The sequence below is a fragment of the Filicampus tigris genome, chromosome 19, assembly GCF_054856515.1.
Source record: "Filicampus tigris isolate MCC_2025a chromosome 19, RoL_Ftig_1.0, whole genome shotgun sequence".
Classification (NCBI taxonomy): domain Eukaryota; kingdom Metazoa; phylum Chordata; class Actinopteri; order Syngnathiformes; family Syngnathidae; genus Filicampus; species Filicampus tigris.
The window spans coordinates 10,332,501-10,347,952 of record NC_141235.1 but is presented as its reverse complement, the minus strand read 5'-3'; the positions used below and the strand labels follow the sequence as shown (position 1 = coordinate 10,347,952).

The 15,452-nt window shown below is 44.6% G+C and overlaps 1 protein-coding gene across 5 annotated transcripts in view; it reads right to left on the bottom strand.

Annotated features, from left to right (window-relative positions):
* raraa (retinoic acid receptor, alpha a) overlaps positions 1-15,452 on the bottom strand; it is a 171,894-nt gene that overhangs the window by 45,244 nt on the left and 111,198 nt on the right. The window contains exon 1 of one of the 5 annotated variants that reach the window (XM_086016735.1): positions 6,020-6,770. The exons of the other annotated variants lie outside the window; for them this stretch is intronic. Coding sequence (XP_085872861.1) covers positions 6,020-6,197 — 178 coding nt within the window. The 5' untranslated portion in view covers positions 6,198-6,770. Of the gene's footprint in view, positions 1-6,019; positions 6,771-15,452 lie in introns of those variants that run through there. 5 annotated transcript variants of the gene reach the window in all.

Sequence of the window (15,452 nt, the reverse complement as noted above, 5' to 3'; positions counted from 1 at the left end):
AGATTTGAGTAATCCCGCATGCGCTGTTGTTTCTTATAAAAGACACAAGGCACGAAGTCTCTTTTGCCTGCTGACTGACTGCGACGGCAGTAACGCGCTGCTATTTTCTGCACAGACAGCAAAAGAACTGCCAGGGCTTGAGTATTTTTAGCACGCTAAGCTCTAGCCTATTTTCTTGCTTTCCCCGCTGCCTAAACAGGATGGCATTATGGTGTAGGTATGCCCGCTAGCAGGGGGCGGCTTGAGGTGTACGCAGTCATGTGACGCGGACCAGCGGGACCAAACATTGCACGTTACCGCGCTAAATGGGGAGGCTTGTGTTGCATTTCATCATATAGTGGAAAGTACATTAATAGGGTTTGTTTTTCTCAAAAATTGCCAGTTTTCTAATTGCTGCGGCATTTAGGGGCACACCTGGTTGTTGTGTTTAGTTGGTATTAGGATTCTAAGTGGGGTTTCTTTGAAAAATATTTGAAAGCACTTCCAAATAACGCTTCAAAGACGCACCTGTTTTTAAAAGGGAAATCAACCCAAACACATTTTTTTTCAAGAATATGTCCCCAGCAGGCCCACTAGTTGAAACACGGCATTCTGATTAATATTGCGTTTGTGGAATATGAGTTAAGCAGCAAAATCCACTCATCCCAGGGGGCGGCCATTTTGTCCTTTTTGTCGACTTAAAATGACATCACAACTCCCCAGGGCTCAGGTAATGACCAATCACGGCTCAGCTTCAGAACACAGGTCAGCCGTGATCGGTCGTAACCTGAGCCCTGAGTAGAAGTGACAAAATGGCCGCCCCCAGAGATGGCTAACAACTAGTGGATTAACTCTTATTCCACAAACGTAATATTTATCAGAATGCCTTGTTTCAACTAGTGGACTTGCATAGAAAATATTTTTGAAAAAAATATGTTTGGCTTGACTTCCACTTTAAGTGAACGCCTTACTTATTGAATACAGCATTTTTTTTTCAAAAGGGAAAACGTAGGGTAGGTGTAAAGGGAAGTCAATGCAAACATTTTTTTTCAAGGATATGTTCTACGCAAGCCCACTAGTTGAAACAGGGCATTCTGATAAATATTGCGTTTGTGGCATAAGTGTTAATCCACTCGTTTTTAGCCATCTCGGGAGCGGCCATTTTGTCTTCTGTCGACTGAAAATGACATCACAACTGCTCACAACGACCAATCACGATTCAGATTCAGAAAACAGGTCAGCCGTGATTGGTCGTTGTGAGCAGTAATTTTCAAGACAAAATGGCCGCCCCCAGAGATGGCTAAAAACGAATGCATTTTGCTGCTTAACATATATTCCACAAACGCAAAATTAATCAGAATGCCGTGTTTCAATAAGTGGGCTTGCTGGGAACATATTCTCGAAAAAAATATGTTTGGGTTGACTTCTTCTTTAAGGATTTATAGTAACACTGACCGCCTAGCTTAGGGCTGAGATGTTGCAAATTTTACTGTGTAGGGGGGTGGGGGGGAGGTGTTGCGGAAGATAAAGTGAGCTGGAGAAAGGAGACACTTTAGGAATGAAAATGCCTCGCAGATGAATTCTGCGGTGATGAATGTACCAGGTTCAATAGCCAGATGAATTTATATGTGTTCCATTATGAGGGGGTGGCTATGAAACATGGAGATGGCGGGGGGGGGGGGGGGGCAGATAGGATGGAGAGAGTCCTCCATGGGTGTGCTGAGGAGCTAGCCATGCACGGCGGGTTGCGAACAAGCCATCTGTAGAGATAAGTAAAGAAGTGATTACAACAGGGCCAGCTCCATTTCTGACAGTTGACGCTTGGCTGCACCCACGCTGCGAATTGATTTAAATGAAGAAGCTATGAATATTTTACAGGGCACAGCCCCCCCGTTGCACCCCCCCCCCCCCTCCCCGTTGGAGCTCAGCCACCCGCTCACTCCTGTGTGTGTGCGAAACACCAATAGACACAAGGGGAAATGTAATTATTGAAAGTGAGATTACAGTTCTATTTTCACGACTTCCTTGATGAATCAGTGACACTGCTTGGGTTCCTTGCTATCTGCTCTGCTGTGGTCCTCAAAGTGTGCTTTGCTGTGTACACAAAGCTTTGTTTGGGGATTTAGTGTCAGGCCAAACTAGTATAGAAGCACGGTCCCCAACTGATGCCTCCTAAATCAGCCCGCCAACAGGATGGGCCCTTTGGTGGGTCCAAGTGTCTTTGTCTGCACGAGCAATCACAAACGGCAGGATGACGGTTGATATCTCAAGAAACTTGAATTCCAAAGCACCGCTGTACAGATAAATATTAGATTAGTCCGGCAAAGCATGAGTTGCATTTATCCCTAATTTTCAATGTGAGCAGCTCATAATTGTCCTCATTTATTCATTAGCGGGTTGTTGGGAGGGAATGATTTGTAATGACCGCATGGCGCAATAAATAATAGATCACAAACATTGCATGTTCCTGCCGCGTAAGCTTTTTAATGAAGGATGCGTCTCATTAAAAAGGTGCAACAAGCGTCTTGAAGGTTGGTGACAAGGTGTTGTTTCGGGAAGCGAGTGATGGCAGGTTTGCGAAATGTCGCCCCGCGGCCTTTACGGCAAGAGAGGACAGTTGAACTCCCGTCAACCTTTGGCGATTACAAAAACATACCTTGATGACAAAAACGCATTATTGACGCTCACCTGCAGGTGAAAGCAGGCGTGTTTCTGTGGATATAACTTGAGGCCTCTCTCTCTTTCTGTCAAGAGTCTGCGGCGTTCCAGGCATTTGGGCCAACTAAATCGCTGCCGCCGATGGCTGAAAAGCGGCGCGGGCATGTGGCACAATAAGGGGCCTGTCTGACACTTCCCTTCCCTAGAAGAATAGAGGACCTTGTCTCAATGCCACTTCAACATCTGGGACCTTTACAGGCCACTCTCTCAATATGGATGGCAAAGAAAATCTTCGACGGCCGAGGCACTAATAGCGCAGTTTAGAATATTCATTTTGGGGGATTTTACTACTTCATGTCAACGCAGTCACAGATTGCAATTTTACTGATGTAGAAAGCTGCTTTGCCACGACCCTTAAGTGGATTAATGAAGAAAAGCAAGCGTGGTGCATTTTCAATGACCTCTTAGTCCGGATGTTTGGGATAGCGAAATTCCCATCAATGTCAAGAGCTGAGCGTGAATTCACAGTTCTTGAGAATATGAAATAGAGAGGGGGAGGACGTTCGCAGTTTGTTTGCATGCCTAACACAAATCTGTTGGCCAAGTCTAAACACAACACCCCCGCCTTGCCGTGTTTCCGTCTGACAACCACAACAAAAGGACACTTAAGATGCATACAGATTTTTCTGATGGTTAAATGTCTGGCTGACCTCCCTCTACATGGAAAAAAAAAATACACTTTTTTTTTTTTTTTTTTAATTTGTGGGTCTTGCCTCCTGCAAGACTACTTCCATCCTTAAATAGCACATGAGTAAGATTAAGCCGCAATTCATTTGACCCCCTCCAGGCTATGTTCATACCCGCTAGCCCACTTGGCAGTCACTCCTAACTTCGGAAGACAACCTAGCAAAAGCCCGCCCTGCCCTGGACACTCTCGATGAAAAATCCCTGGTGAGGGTTTTGTTTTCATACAGTGGACAGCCTGAGAAGATTTTTTTAAAAAAAAGAAAAGACAAAGCGCAAGAAGTCTATGGGCTGTTGAGCATTTTGAGCCCACCATGCAATCCCTCTTTTCCATCAGAACCCCCCATTTGTGCGTGTGACAGTCATGTGAACAAGGCCACGCACATTCTTTCATGCATGAGTCCGTAATTGCTGGAAGGTTTTTGACGGGCATTTAATCTGCAAGACCAGAGTCTTTCATTACACACATTCAGCAGTTTGGCTCCGCATATCACCAACATGCCAAAGACTTATTCTGTTTTCAAGACAAGTTGACAATCAAAACATGAACACGTTAGGCCTTTATCCAACTGTTGGTCACTTCAAATGGTGGTTTTGATAGACCAGTGCTTTTTTGTTTATCTATCTTTTGTTGGTCTATCTTTCGGGTGAGTTTTACAATCTAAAAAAAAAAAGTTTCACTTTTTGTCATATTTATTAAAACATTATCATCATTATCAGAAAAAATTAATAGCCATCTTGGGCCCCATCCTGTGCCTCTGATTTGATATGCAAGAAACCATCGCACCTGAGGAAAAATAATCAATTCGAGACAGAGGTGTGGCTTGTGAAGTGTCAATCATGTACTGCACACTCGTGAATATATATAAATAAATATATATAAATAATTATAATAAACCTCCCTTTAAATCAATATTTTGTGTTTTAATTTAAGTGTTGACAGCTAACTCAACTGTGATATCAACATAGTCCCCGTACCGGAAAAGACCCTGATTAGAACATATTGCATTATTTTCAACTAAAGGAGACCTCGGGCAACATGAAGCATTCAAACAAAATGCAATCATGACTGTACCCGCTAAAAAGAGCTAAAAGGCTTGCATAGGCTTGAAAAACAACTAGCCAAAACGAAAACTAAAAAAGCTTTTCAATCCCATGCAGAGAACAGAACATTACCCAGATACAAGCGGTATTTTAAGCATCCGCTTAAAAAAAAAAAAAAAAAGGAAAGAACAAGAAAAACAGAGTGCCATCTGATGTTTTGGGAAATGTCTCTTTGCTTTTGAACCTGGCTGTTTAGAATTCTTGCTTAAGATGCAGAGGTGAAGACAGAAACGCGCTAGGATTTGTTTTATGGGCCCTATGATCTAATAAGTCCCACGGCCACGTGATGACACCAGAGCATGTTGCACTGCTTTCGCCACTACACCCACCACCACCACCACCACCACCGGTCCCCAGTCGCCCACTACATTTTTTATTACATGGCACCGGTGAGGCAAACAGAGGCTATAATGCCCACATCCAAACGCGCAGCGACTCCACGGCCGAGCGAAACAATGTGGAGTGGGGTGAGGGATCAGAGGTCTTTTCCTGGGCCAAACCCCCCCCCCCCCCCCCACACACACACACACAGTCTCACCCGAGCTCACATGGTTCGAATCAATTCTGCCACTAAAGCTGTTTAGTGGGCCAATTCAATAATTACTATCAAGCTTGCGGCCTATCTTCTGTTGTGCTTTCCGACCAAAGGGGGTTTATTTGCGATATTAGGCAAAAGCGAGATAGCAGCAAACAGAGTGGTCGTGAGGGCTTTTATTGCTCCCGCCACACATCAGAAAGCCCCCTTAAAAAAAAAAAAAAAAATCCCTTTGTCATGTGCTTCTACAGTCTCGAGTCGAGGAGGAAATTGGCCCTTAAGAGCCTGTGGAGATTCCTGTCTTTTTACACTCCTTCAGCTGTGAAAGACAACAGAGCTATCCCTCGCTTAAAGGCCTGCCTGCACTGCCTCGGCTTTGCAGAGCTGCCAAAAAGACTTTGTTGTTGCAATAAAACTCTATTGCTGCTGCACATACGGTGTCGTGCCACTAAAAAAAATATATATAAACTTGCCATGCAATGTCACTAGGCCCTAATAAAACTACTACACTAAGCACACACAACACAGAGTATTCCCCTAAAACGAGCACAGGTCATGTTTTGAAGCTTAATACATTTATTTGAGTGTTTTTTTGACACATGAAACCCACAGCGTTGCTCAGGAAGTGTGTCTTGTGGCCACAGAGATTACCGAGAGGTAGCAGACTGGCAGGAACGGTTTGATCTAATTAAAGTCGGCATGCCTTGCAGAACTGTGTTTGTATTAAGTGCATATTTCAGTCTTGTGGCCCCAGACTGAGGGAAAAAAAAATGAGCCAAGAGTGTGGATGCACACAAGAGGGACTAAGAAAGTGGGTCAAGTATATATAATGCAGATATGAAGCTCTGGATTAGTGAGAAATGGTGTATTTGTGAGAAAGAAAAAAAAAACATAAAATATAGAGGTCTACATTAAATGCCATCACGTGAAAGGTAATCCACACAATTCAGTGGATGTTGGGGGAGGGGGGCGAGGGGGGGGGGGCACAGGGGTACCTACAATGATTGGAGCCGTTCCAGTGTTGGTTTCTGACCGACGAGCTGTAAGGATGAGGAGCCCCGGGCACCAGTCCTTTCTCCGGGAGCAGAGACCCTCTGCTCTGGTTGTAGTAATCCATCATCAAAAAGGGGTTCGGGCTGGGGTTCAGTCCCACTACGTCCACACTTTCGTACATCATACGGGCCAAACGGGGGGCGGGGGGGGTGGCCGTTATCCCACACACCCCCAAAAAATAAAAATAAAAAGAAATCAAACTAGTGCGCACACCAGCCGAGGTAGAAACAGAGAGCACCAAACGGGATCAGAGCAAAAGTGATAGATCCATTTCAACATTTGCCATGTCGTTTTTAACGCGATGTGAAGCTAGTGGAGGACATTTAGAACAGTCTGCATGCTGCGGCGGAGACGCGCAAAAAATATGCGCACAATAAAATCCCAAAGAGGAAAGCGCACGCAAAATAGTCGAGGGAATCCCGTCCGACTGCAGCTTTTTTTTTTTTTTGTTGTTGGTTTGTTTGTTTGTCTTTTATAACAGTCAGCTGTCGTCCCCCAGCCTGGCGAGCCTCGTCCGCTGCGCGAGCCTGCAATTCGGCAGCCGAGCCGAACCGAAGCGAAGCGGCGTCCTTCCACGGATTCCTCAGCAGAAGCGCGTCGTTTGCGTCCGTGCGCGTAGAAGGATCGAGCCCACACGGTGCGAGAGTGTCGCCACTATCATGTTCTGCAGCAATGTGACAAGGCGCAGCAGCTGAGGGCTGAGGCTCCGCCCCCCACACTAACCCCCCCACCCCTTTCACCCCCGCCGCCCCCCGTCCCTCCCTTTGCTTTCATCCGTTGCGCCTCCTACGTTTAACCCATTCAGCACGTCACCTCGCTTCTCCGCAGACCATCCCGAGAGAGGCACCACCGTGAAAGCGGCCTTCCCTCGGTCTACTTTAAGTTCTTAAAAACATGCGCTGTGATACTTTCCAACGTATTTCCCATCCAAGGCCCCTCCTTCCATTTCGTTTGACCCTGTCCCCCCCCCCCCCCCCCCCCCCCTCCCCAACCATCCTCTCGTCACTCCCAACCCTCACATTTTTTCCCCGGTCTCCCTCATTTGCCTAATGCTATGCAGCTGAACTTTTCCTGAACCCCGGCAAGTAGGCAGCCTCACCTCCTGGTGACCCGCTAGATGACTTGGATTCGCCTCTCCGGCTCGCTCTCATCTCACCATTATTCAAGGTTTCCCACCTTGAACACTCAATGCAACACTATTACACTTGTTTTTTTCCTCGAGTGCCAGGCGCCTCGCTCGGGGGACCCGGGCGAGCATTTAGCATCCAGAGTCAAGGTGACCGACGCTTTGGGTCCTTTTTTTTTCTCACAGTAATTACAGCCTCGGTCAAATCCAGCTGTTTTCTGTTCGGCCGCCAACTTGCGTCACATTCCCGAAAGCCCGCGTCGCTCCTCCTCAACATTGCAACATTCCATACAGCATTGTTGCTACTTGTTATGCAAACGCACGGCTTTGGCGGCTTCGAGACATGTGCCAAAACGATCAAAGTGCGATACACAAAGACCAAATTCCTTTGTTCGAATTTGGATTCACGGCTTTCACCATTTCAGTTTTCCTGATTTTTGGGCACGGCTAAAGTGGTGACGCACCTCGGCTCGGGAATGAGTTGCCCTTCCCCACTTTATAAGAGTGTCTTCATTCATAACAATGGTTATCCGGCGCAATTAAAAGTTACTTCATTATCATTCGTAGGCTCAAGCCTGTTAGCATATGAGCTAGCTTCTGGCTAGCGCCTCTTGCGATGCCCCAGTGTGATGCATTCCAGTCAGTGGAGGCTTTCGGCAGATATATTTTTGTAGCTCAAGCATGTAGCAATGTGTAGACATGAGAAAGATGCCACATTTTTCATCATTTTGCCTCGCATAATATACTCTGAGAAACCCCAGAATACGGTATAAAACGCATACAAAACTGGGTCAAATTGACACAGTAGCAAGTCGGCCCCTTTGTGACCCAAATTGGGTTATTTCGACCCAACCGTTTTCAGACTGAACACTTTTGGTTAAATTCAGAATAGGCACATGAAAGGTTGCGGACTTTCCACTCTACTGGCAATGGAAACCACGGCGTCACAAACATCCACAAAGTGGCAATTTTCCCAATCACCAGTCGAGTGTGTGTTGTAAGATAATAACATTGATCTGCGTGTGTGTCATGCGATCAAGAGTACAGTTGCAGGCGGGGATAACCCATGCAGGCAGTTTTTATTCCACGCTATGTTACAGTGCGGCTCATATTATACATCCGCATACCGTATCGCTCTGTAGGCTGTTTTGCTTTAAAGACATTAAGCGTGGAGACTGGTACGCCTGGGATGGTTCTTAAAACGGAGCTTTATCAGCACGACTGAATCACCCTGTTACCTATCCCATTACCTCGACAAGGCCTCTCCTTCCCCACTCCGCCCCCCCCCCACCCCCACCTGATCCACAGCTGGCTCTTGCCAACAGCATTTGGGAGTGGGATTATCTGCATGGTGTGTATGTGTGGGGGAGTATGATCTGCTCCGCCCCCACTCACTGTGACACTTCATTCAATGCAGGCCCAGGCTGTGTTTACCCAATGTGATAAGAGCACAGTGTGCAGGCCTGAGCTGTGGCAACAACCACCCCACCCTTCCATCACCTGCACTGATAGCACAGCCATGCATTCCTTGACTGCATTAACAATTCGGGTAATGGCTGTCAGAAGATGCTAATTTTCCAGCCAGTAGGGAGAAAGTTCATCCTACCCATTGCGGTAGACCAGAACAAGCGGAGAAGAAAAAAAAAAACAGACTGGAGCATCGTGCAAAGGGGGATGGGAACATAGAGGATTAACGCTATAGAGAAATGTTTGCTCGGTCTATATGGAGTGGAAAATCGAAGGTTGAAAATATTCTAATCCAGAAACGAGAAGTTGTGAAATGCAAACACAAAACTCTAAATTTGACTTTTAGTCTTGTGTGATCTATCCATCGAAAATGAAAATGGACAAATTGTAGCCCGATTGGACTACTGTAACAGCGTTTTTACAAGTCTGTTCAAAAAAAAAAAAAAAAAAAAGAAATCAGTCGGACACCTGCATCTGGTCCAGAACTGCTCCAGTTCTTACTGGTGCCAAAAACTGGACCACTGCGCACCCATCCTAAAATCTCTACACTGGCTTCTTGTGAGTCAAAGACGGATTTTAAAATCATACACTCTTAGTCTACAAAGCTCTGACTGGACTTGGACCTTAATATATTCAAGACCTTTAAATTCCCTGTGAGACTTCCAGACCCTCAGATCATCAGGTGCAGTTTTATCGGCTGTTTCTGGAACCAAAACTAAAAAAGTTTCCATGCTCCTCAATTGTGGAACAAATTTCCTGAACATCTCAGATCTTGTTAAACTGTCGCAACATTTCAATCTGGCCTGACAACGTTATTGTTCACTGTCTCCGTTTTTTTTTTCTTTTTGTTTATTCTGCTTTCGAAATCGTAGGAAGTACCGGAGGAATAGTAGAGGTGGAATAGCGTCTACATGGGAATGGTGGGAAGTTGGGACAGCGGAGTGAAGTCGAGACAGACATATTCTGCTCGGTACTTTATACATCACACCAGTTACGGGCATGGACGCAAGGTCGATACGCATCTCATTTTCTGTTTGCAGGAAGCCGGGTTGCGGTGTGAACTTGCCCACGTTTCTGTGCGAAAGACACAGGCAACTAAATGCCATCTCTACTGATATAACTCATGTACCAATTTTGCAAAAAACTCTGCGACAGAGCCTTGACTGGTGATCAGTCCAAGGTGTAATCTGCCAGAGATAGACTTCAGCCTTGGTCACTCTAAAAACAGTTGGGTTAAAAATAACACAATTTTGGGTCAAAAATGGACCGATGCTAGGGATGGACCGATTATCGGCCGGGCCGATTATCAACACCGATATTTGGCTTTTTGACAAATATCGGCATCAGCCTTTTTTAAAACACTGCTGAACGATAATAAATCAATTTAAAACTGTGGAAATCAAATCAAAGATAAGTGAAAGTTTAACATTCTTGTCATTTTGAAATTGTCATTTACTGGAGAAAAACTACATGGAGCTATTGTTTAAGTTTTCATTTATCTTTTATAAGACATGCTGACCCACCCCGTGTGCTCGCTGAACTTTTTGTTATAATTTTATAACAGAGATGTATATCGTCAAAACGTTCTTGAAATAATAACAACAACAAAAAAAAAATCATTATGCAAACCTGAAACATTGTTCAATCAACATGCTTGAAGACGCTGCAACAAAGTTAAGTGTAAATTTTTCTTTAAATGTAGATGACAATATTTTCCTTTTTACTGAAACGGAATATCGGCTCCAAATATCGGTTATCGGCCTCCTTGACTACTAATAATTGGTATCGGCTCTGAAAAAAGCATAACGGTCTATCTCTAACCGATACACAAATTGGGTCAATTTAACCCACTTTCTTGCATTGTTTTGTACAAAACAGACCACGAAAGTTGGGTCAAATTAACCCAAATTGTGGATCTGTCCATTTTTCACCCAAAATTCTGTTATTTTTAACCCAACTGTTTTTAGAGTGTGGTGAGCCCGAACGGGATAAGTTTTCTAGAAAATGGATGGATGTTTACAAGTTTCATGTCAAATGGCGAAGCATCAGTGGTGCCATCTGAGTTTAATATGAAAGATGTGGCTCCATTAAGGTGGTCTCCAATCAAAGCATATTGCATCCTCATGACTGCGTGATTGCAAAATGGAGAAAAGAGGGTCACGCAAGGTTCAACTGGTGTTATCACCGCAGTTCAGGTTGCTGGTCTTGGTCCAGCCTCAATAAGTATCACGCCTAAGATGTTGAACAGGCTATTTTGGCTTAAAGCAAAATCTGATAGTGCGAGATTAAAGTCTTGATCTGCTAACTTGATATTAGGCGGTCCGCCTCAGTTGCGGGGCCGGAAAGTGGCGGCGGACGTTCGAGCGACGCGATGGGCCCGATTGAAGCATCAATCACACATGGGAACCTCGCAGCAATAGGCGGTTATGCAAGCGATCTGGAGCAAAGCTGAAAATGAGTGTTCGGTGGAGAGTGAGGGGGGCGGGGGGGAGGATGGAGCGAGGAGTGGGATTTTTAGAAGAGGATTCAAAGAGTTTTATGGGCAAGGGTGGAAAGGAGATTGCCGGCTGGACCTTGAGGGTGTCAAACTATTTTTACTGCTGCTTCTCGCTGCCTTTCTTCAGGCCAATCAGGGGTGTGAGGGAGCAGTAAAGAGGGCTCCCTAAACCTTTCCTCTGCCGAGGAGATGAGCCGTCAGGTTAAAACAAACAATGGGTCGTTATGTCATTTGGATTATTGCGCGCGATGAAAAGAGTGGAGGAAGAGCAGCCGGCGCTGGTGGTGACTGAGCAGATCTTGCCAGCATTTTGGAATGTTCAGCACATTCTGGACACGCTCCATCCACATCTGCAATCAAGTGTCCCTCGACTCATGTTGATGCATTCTTTTTTTCCCTTCACGTCAATGAACACATCCTACGCAGAGTGCGTTTTATTCGAGTGGATGTTTGGCTGGAAGTGAACGAAACCAGAAGAGTTCAAGTCATGTCAATGTCATCAGGTGAGACACTAAACTGGTCAACACTTGATTAGACTTAACGCTATGGCGGATGCTTTCGAATTCAAGTGGACCAGGACTAATTTTGGACTTCCTGTCTGATTCGGTGGCAACGACACAGACACGGGGCCCTCACGCCACACCTCCTCCCTGAGCTCTCCTGCACATGTGCCTGCAGATGGCTAATGCCCAGGCGCTAAAGATGTTGGGGCAAGCCCTGGCAAAGCCTTCTTTCTATCTTGCCTAAATCTTCACAGCGACCTAATAAAGCAGCTCAACATCGCGAGAGAAAAGGTGCAAAGGAAGTCGTTTTCATGGGTCGGAATGAAGTCACAACATTTATTGGTGAATTTCTAGGGATATGTATACATGAGAATGACCTAGTAAAAGCAGGGAAGTTTTTTTTTTTTTTTTTTTTTACATACGTAGTGAACACTGTATTATGCATGTCAGGCCAGGAGACAACAATTGTAAAGAAACTACTAGTTTTGTAGATTTATATAAATGTTGCCTATCCGTGTACGTCTGGGTTTAGAATTTGACATGTAAACAAGACATTGCAAGACAAAGACACCCGTGTTCCCCAAAAATGTTAATAATTAAAAGTGACCACTATTTTGTTTTTTTAAATCTAAAATAAAAAAATAATAATTTCAGGCAAATCGAAACTACTCACTTGAAAAATATACCCTGAGGTTTTGTAAAGATGTACCGATACAACATTTTCCATACCAAGTATTCCTTGATACAAAGTAGGGGTGTCCCAATACAACTTTTTCACTTCCAATAAAATACTGGTACTGCAGCCTAGAGTACTGTCCCACACTGATATCGATACAATATCAGCAGGAATGATACATGCTTTTATTAATTTTTGTAGTATGAAATGTTAGAAGAGACTTCATCAAGTAAAACTATTGAAACAAGGAACAATATTCAGCAACAGTTAGCTATGAGAAATTATGACCCATATATTCCCAAACATTTGGGCTACATAAATACAACCTCAAATATTGTATTAGAATTTACAGCACTTGATTAAAATGAATACAAAATATATGAAACTCTTAGACTCAGAGAAATAACCCTAATAAAGCCAATAAAAACAAATTATACCCTTTGAAGTTCAAAATAGCAATTCAAGTTTACGTCACAACATTCAGAATTTTTTTTTTTCTGGATTGAACAGCAGGAGCGCCGTCTGGAACAGACTGTTTGTATATGAGTGCTAATATTTTGGATGTAGACCGATAAAAAACGAAAAAAAAAACAACAATAACAGGACATAACAGTGTAAGCGTAAGCGCGAATGCTAAAACAACACGGCAGTCCACCATTGTTGATTTGGTTGTGACGGAGCCGTGCATTAACAGAGCTGGAGCTACAAACATAAAGTGGACCGAGATGACGAGACGATGCATTTAATTTTATTGTGAAAACGATCTGGAAGGTGGCGGCTAAGGGGGAATGTGGGTGAGTAGCTTATTTACACACACATAGGTGACATAACACCCACGCCGCTGCCAAACTAGCTTGCTTTGCAGCAGCAACGAGCTGCGTGCTACGTCCTCTTCTCTGTGGGAAACTGTATGTCATCGCAACATGTGACATAATGGACCGATCAGAGCAGCAACTATTCCTGATGTGTGCGTGGCATGCGTCGCAGACCTGTCGATGTGAATCAATGCGGCAGTTGTCGCTCGCGCCGACGCGGGAGTAGGAAGAAGCCTAAAAAGAAGCCTTTCATCGAGGAGGCTGAGATGAAATTTGGCCGCCTCGCGACCACGTCACACGCATGAGGGTCGATTAGTGGGCCGGACTAAAATCCACATCCGGCCATGCTAAGTCCACCCCTTTTTTAAAATTTCTCTCTTTCTCTCTCTCTTTTCGTTCCTGGAATTCGCCACATTTTGGACAGCTCTGGTACTTAACACTTGACATGTCCTCCATTTTCCGGCAAGTGTCGTCAGTATAGATGGAACTGATAATGGTGTCATTTTGAAGTAGAAGAAAAAAAAAAAAAAAAAAAAGACACTTTGAGTCCACTTGTCAGTTCTGCATTTTCAGGCTCCAAAATGCCATTGTTGTTACGTGTTTTCACTTGTGGAAATGTCTTGGCTTGTGTCACACAATGCCTTCTAACACGTTGACTTTGTGATTAGCACCTAGCATTAGCATCCTGGTAGCATTTTCCAGCATCTGCCATCATTGCATTCCTTATTGCCTGTATGTGTCTGAGTGGGCACGCTGAGAAACTTATTGACTTTACAGTCTACTTGGGCTTCTGTCTACTGGTTTTCATGCGTGTACTGTACAGTATGTGTTTGTTAACACAGCTGAGCTTTGTGCACCGGTCAAACCCAACAGCTTTGCCGACGTGTAATGAGGGGCCCGGCCGTACAACGTGAGAACAAGCTGAACTTATCAATGAACACAGCGCCACTTGCAACTTTGTCAATCTACTCAGTATATTCACACTAAAGCAAAAAAAAAAAATAAAAAAAGGGACTGTTGCCAAAATGCTCTACGGGCCTCTTTGCCATAATTTCCTATGTGTCTTTTCTAAAAAGACCTCTTAGTGACTGCGGGGATCTTTTGAGAGCTCCTCCCTGTCATTATTGTTTTAATGTGCCTCCAACCGCAGATTCCAGCATTTATGGTACAGGCCTATATCTGCTCATAAAACCTTTTATTGTTTAGCCCAACTCTGTGGTGACCGTAACCTGGTTTTCCCATTTTTATGGGGACCTTCACTACATCACACCGGAGGAGGACAAAGCTGACCACCATCACTGTTTACCAAAGTATGGCCCGCTCATAAATCCATCAGGGCCGGCGGCATTCTGGAAATACCTCAGCGGAGCGTGGGCAGGCGGGGTGGGCGGGGGTATACAGCTTATATTATTGCTTGTAATCTTCCACACTCTGAGGCCTTGAGTTAGAGTGTCCGCAATGATCATTAGGCTTCTATGCGCTGAGACCATCACGCAGCAAATCAAAAAGAAAATTGCTATGGATGTTACCCTGGAGGAAGGATATCTCAAGCCACGCAGGGCTTGGAATGCCCCCCCCCCCCTTAGCTGTCAAAGACACAGACAAGTTTACATATGAACAGGCATGTGGCGAATTCCAGGAACGAAAAGCGAGCCGGCGAAGGGAACAGAAGAAAAATAACCCAAAGTGCCACGTTTGTGTCATTTTCAAGGAATGAGAGTGACGTTTGATGAAGAAAGACTTAAAAAAAAAAATAACGAGCGCGTGGCACACGTTTAAAGTCCGAAGTGATGCAACCGACACAGATATTCTCCAATGTATACGTACAAGGCGCAGGAAGGCTGCAATGGATGAAACCTGGAATTCAATCCGACCTTCCCCGACTCATAAAACACTCAGTTGACGTGCACAGTTTGCAGTGGAAGTTTTCTCTGATGTATTCCGAGTTTCCATTCTCTCAGACTTGACAAAGTTCCCTCCGAAGTCTCTTGAAGGTATCAAGTTAGTCGGAGGAACGATAGAAGTGGAAGAAAGTTTTGAGCGAAAGCAGTCAGTCAGCCTGTTGAATATTTTCTTTTGTATACACACTGGAATTATGCATAGAGGCAATCCAAGTTAAGTATACAGTCCATTTGAAGAGTTTGACTTACGATGAAATCATACCGAACGTGGGCTTAAAACTGCGAAATTCACAGCTTAGTCTGGAGATGGTCTCGAAGAAAGATGATGTGCTTGATAACGAGACCAGTGAAGGGCTGAACTGTGCGGTGAATTCACGATTACAAAATCTGCCAG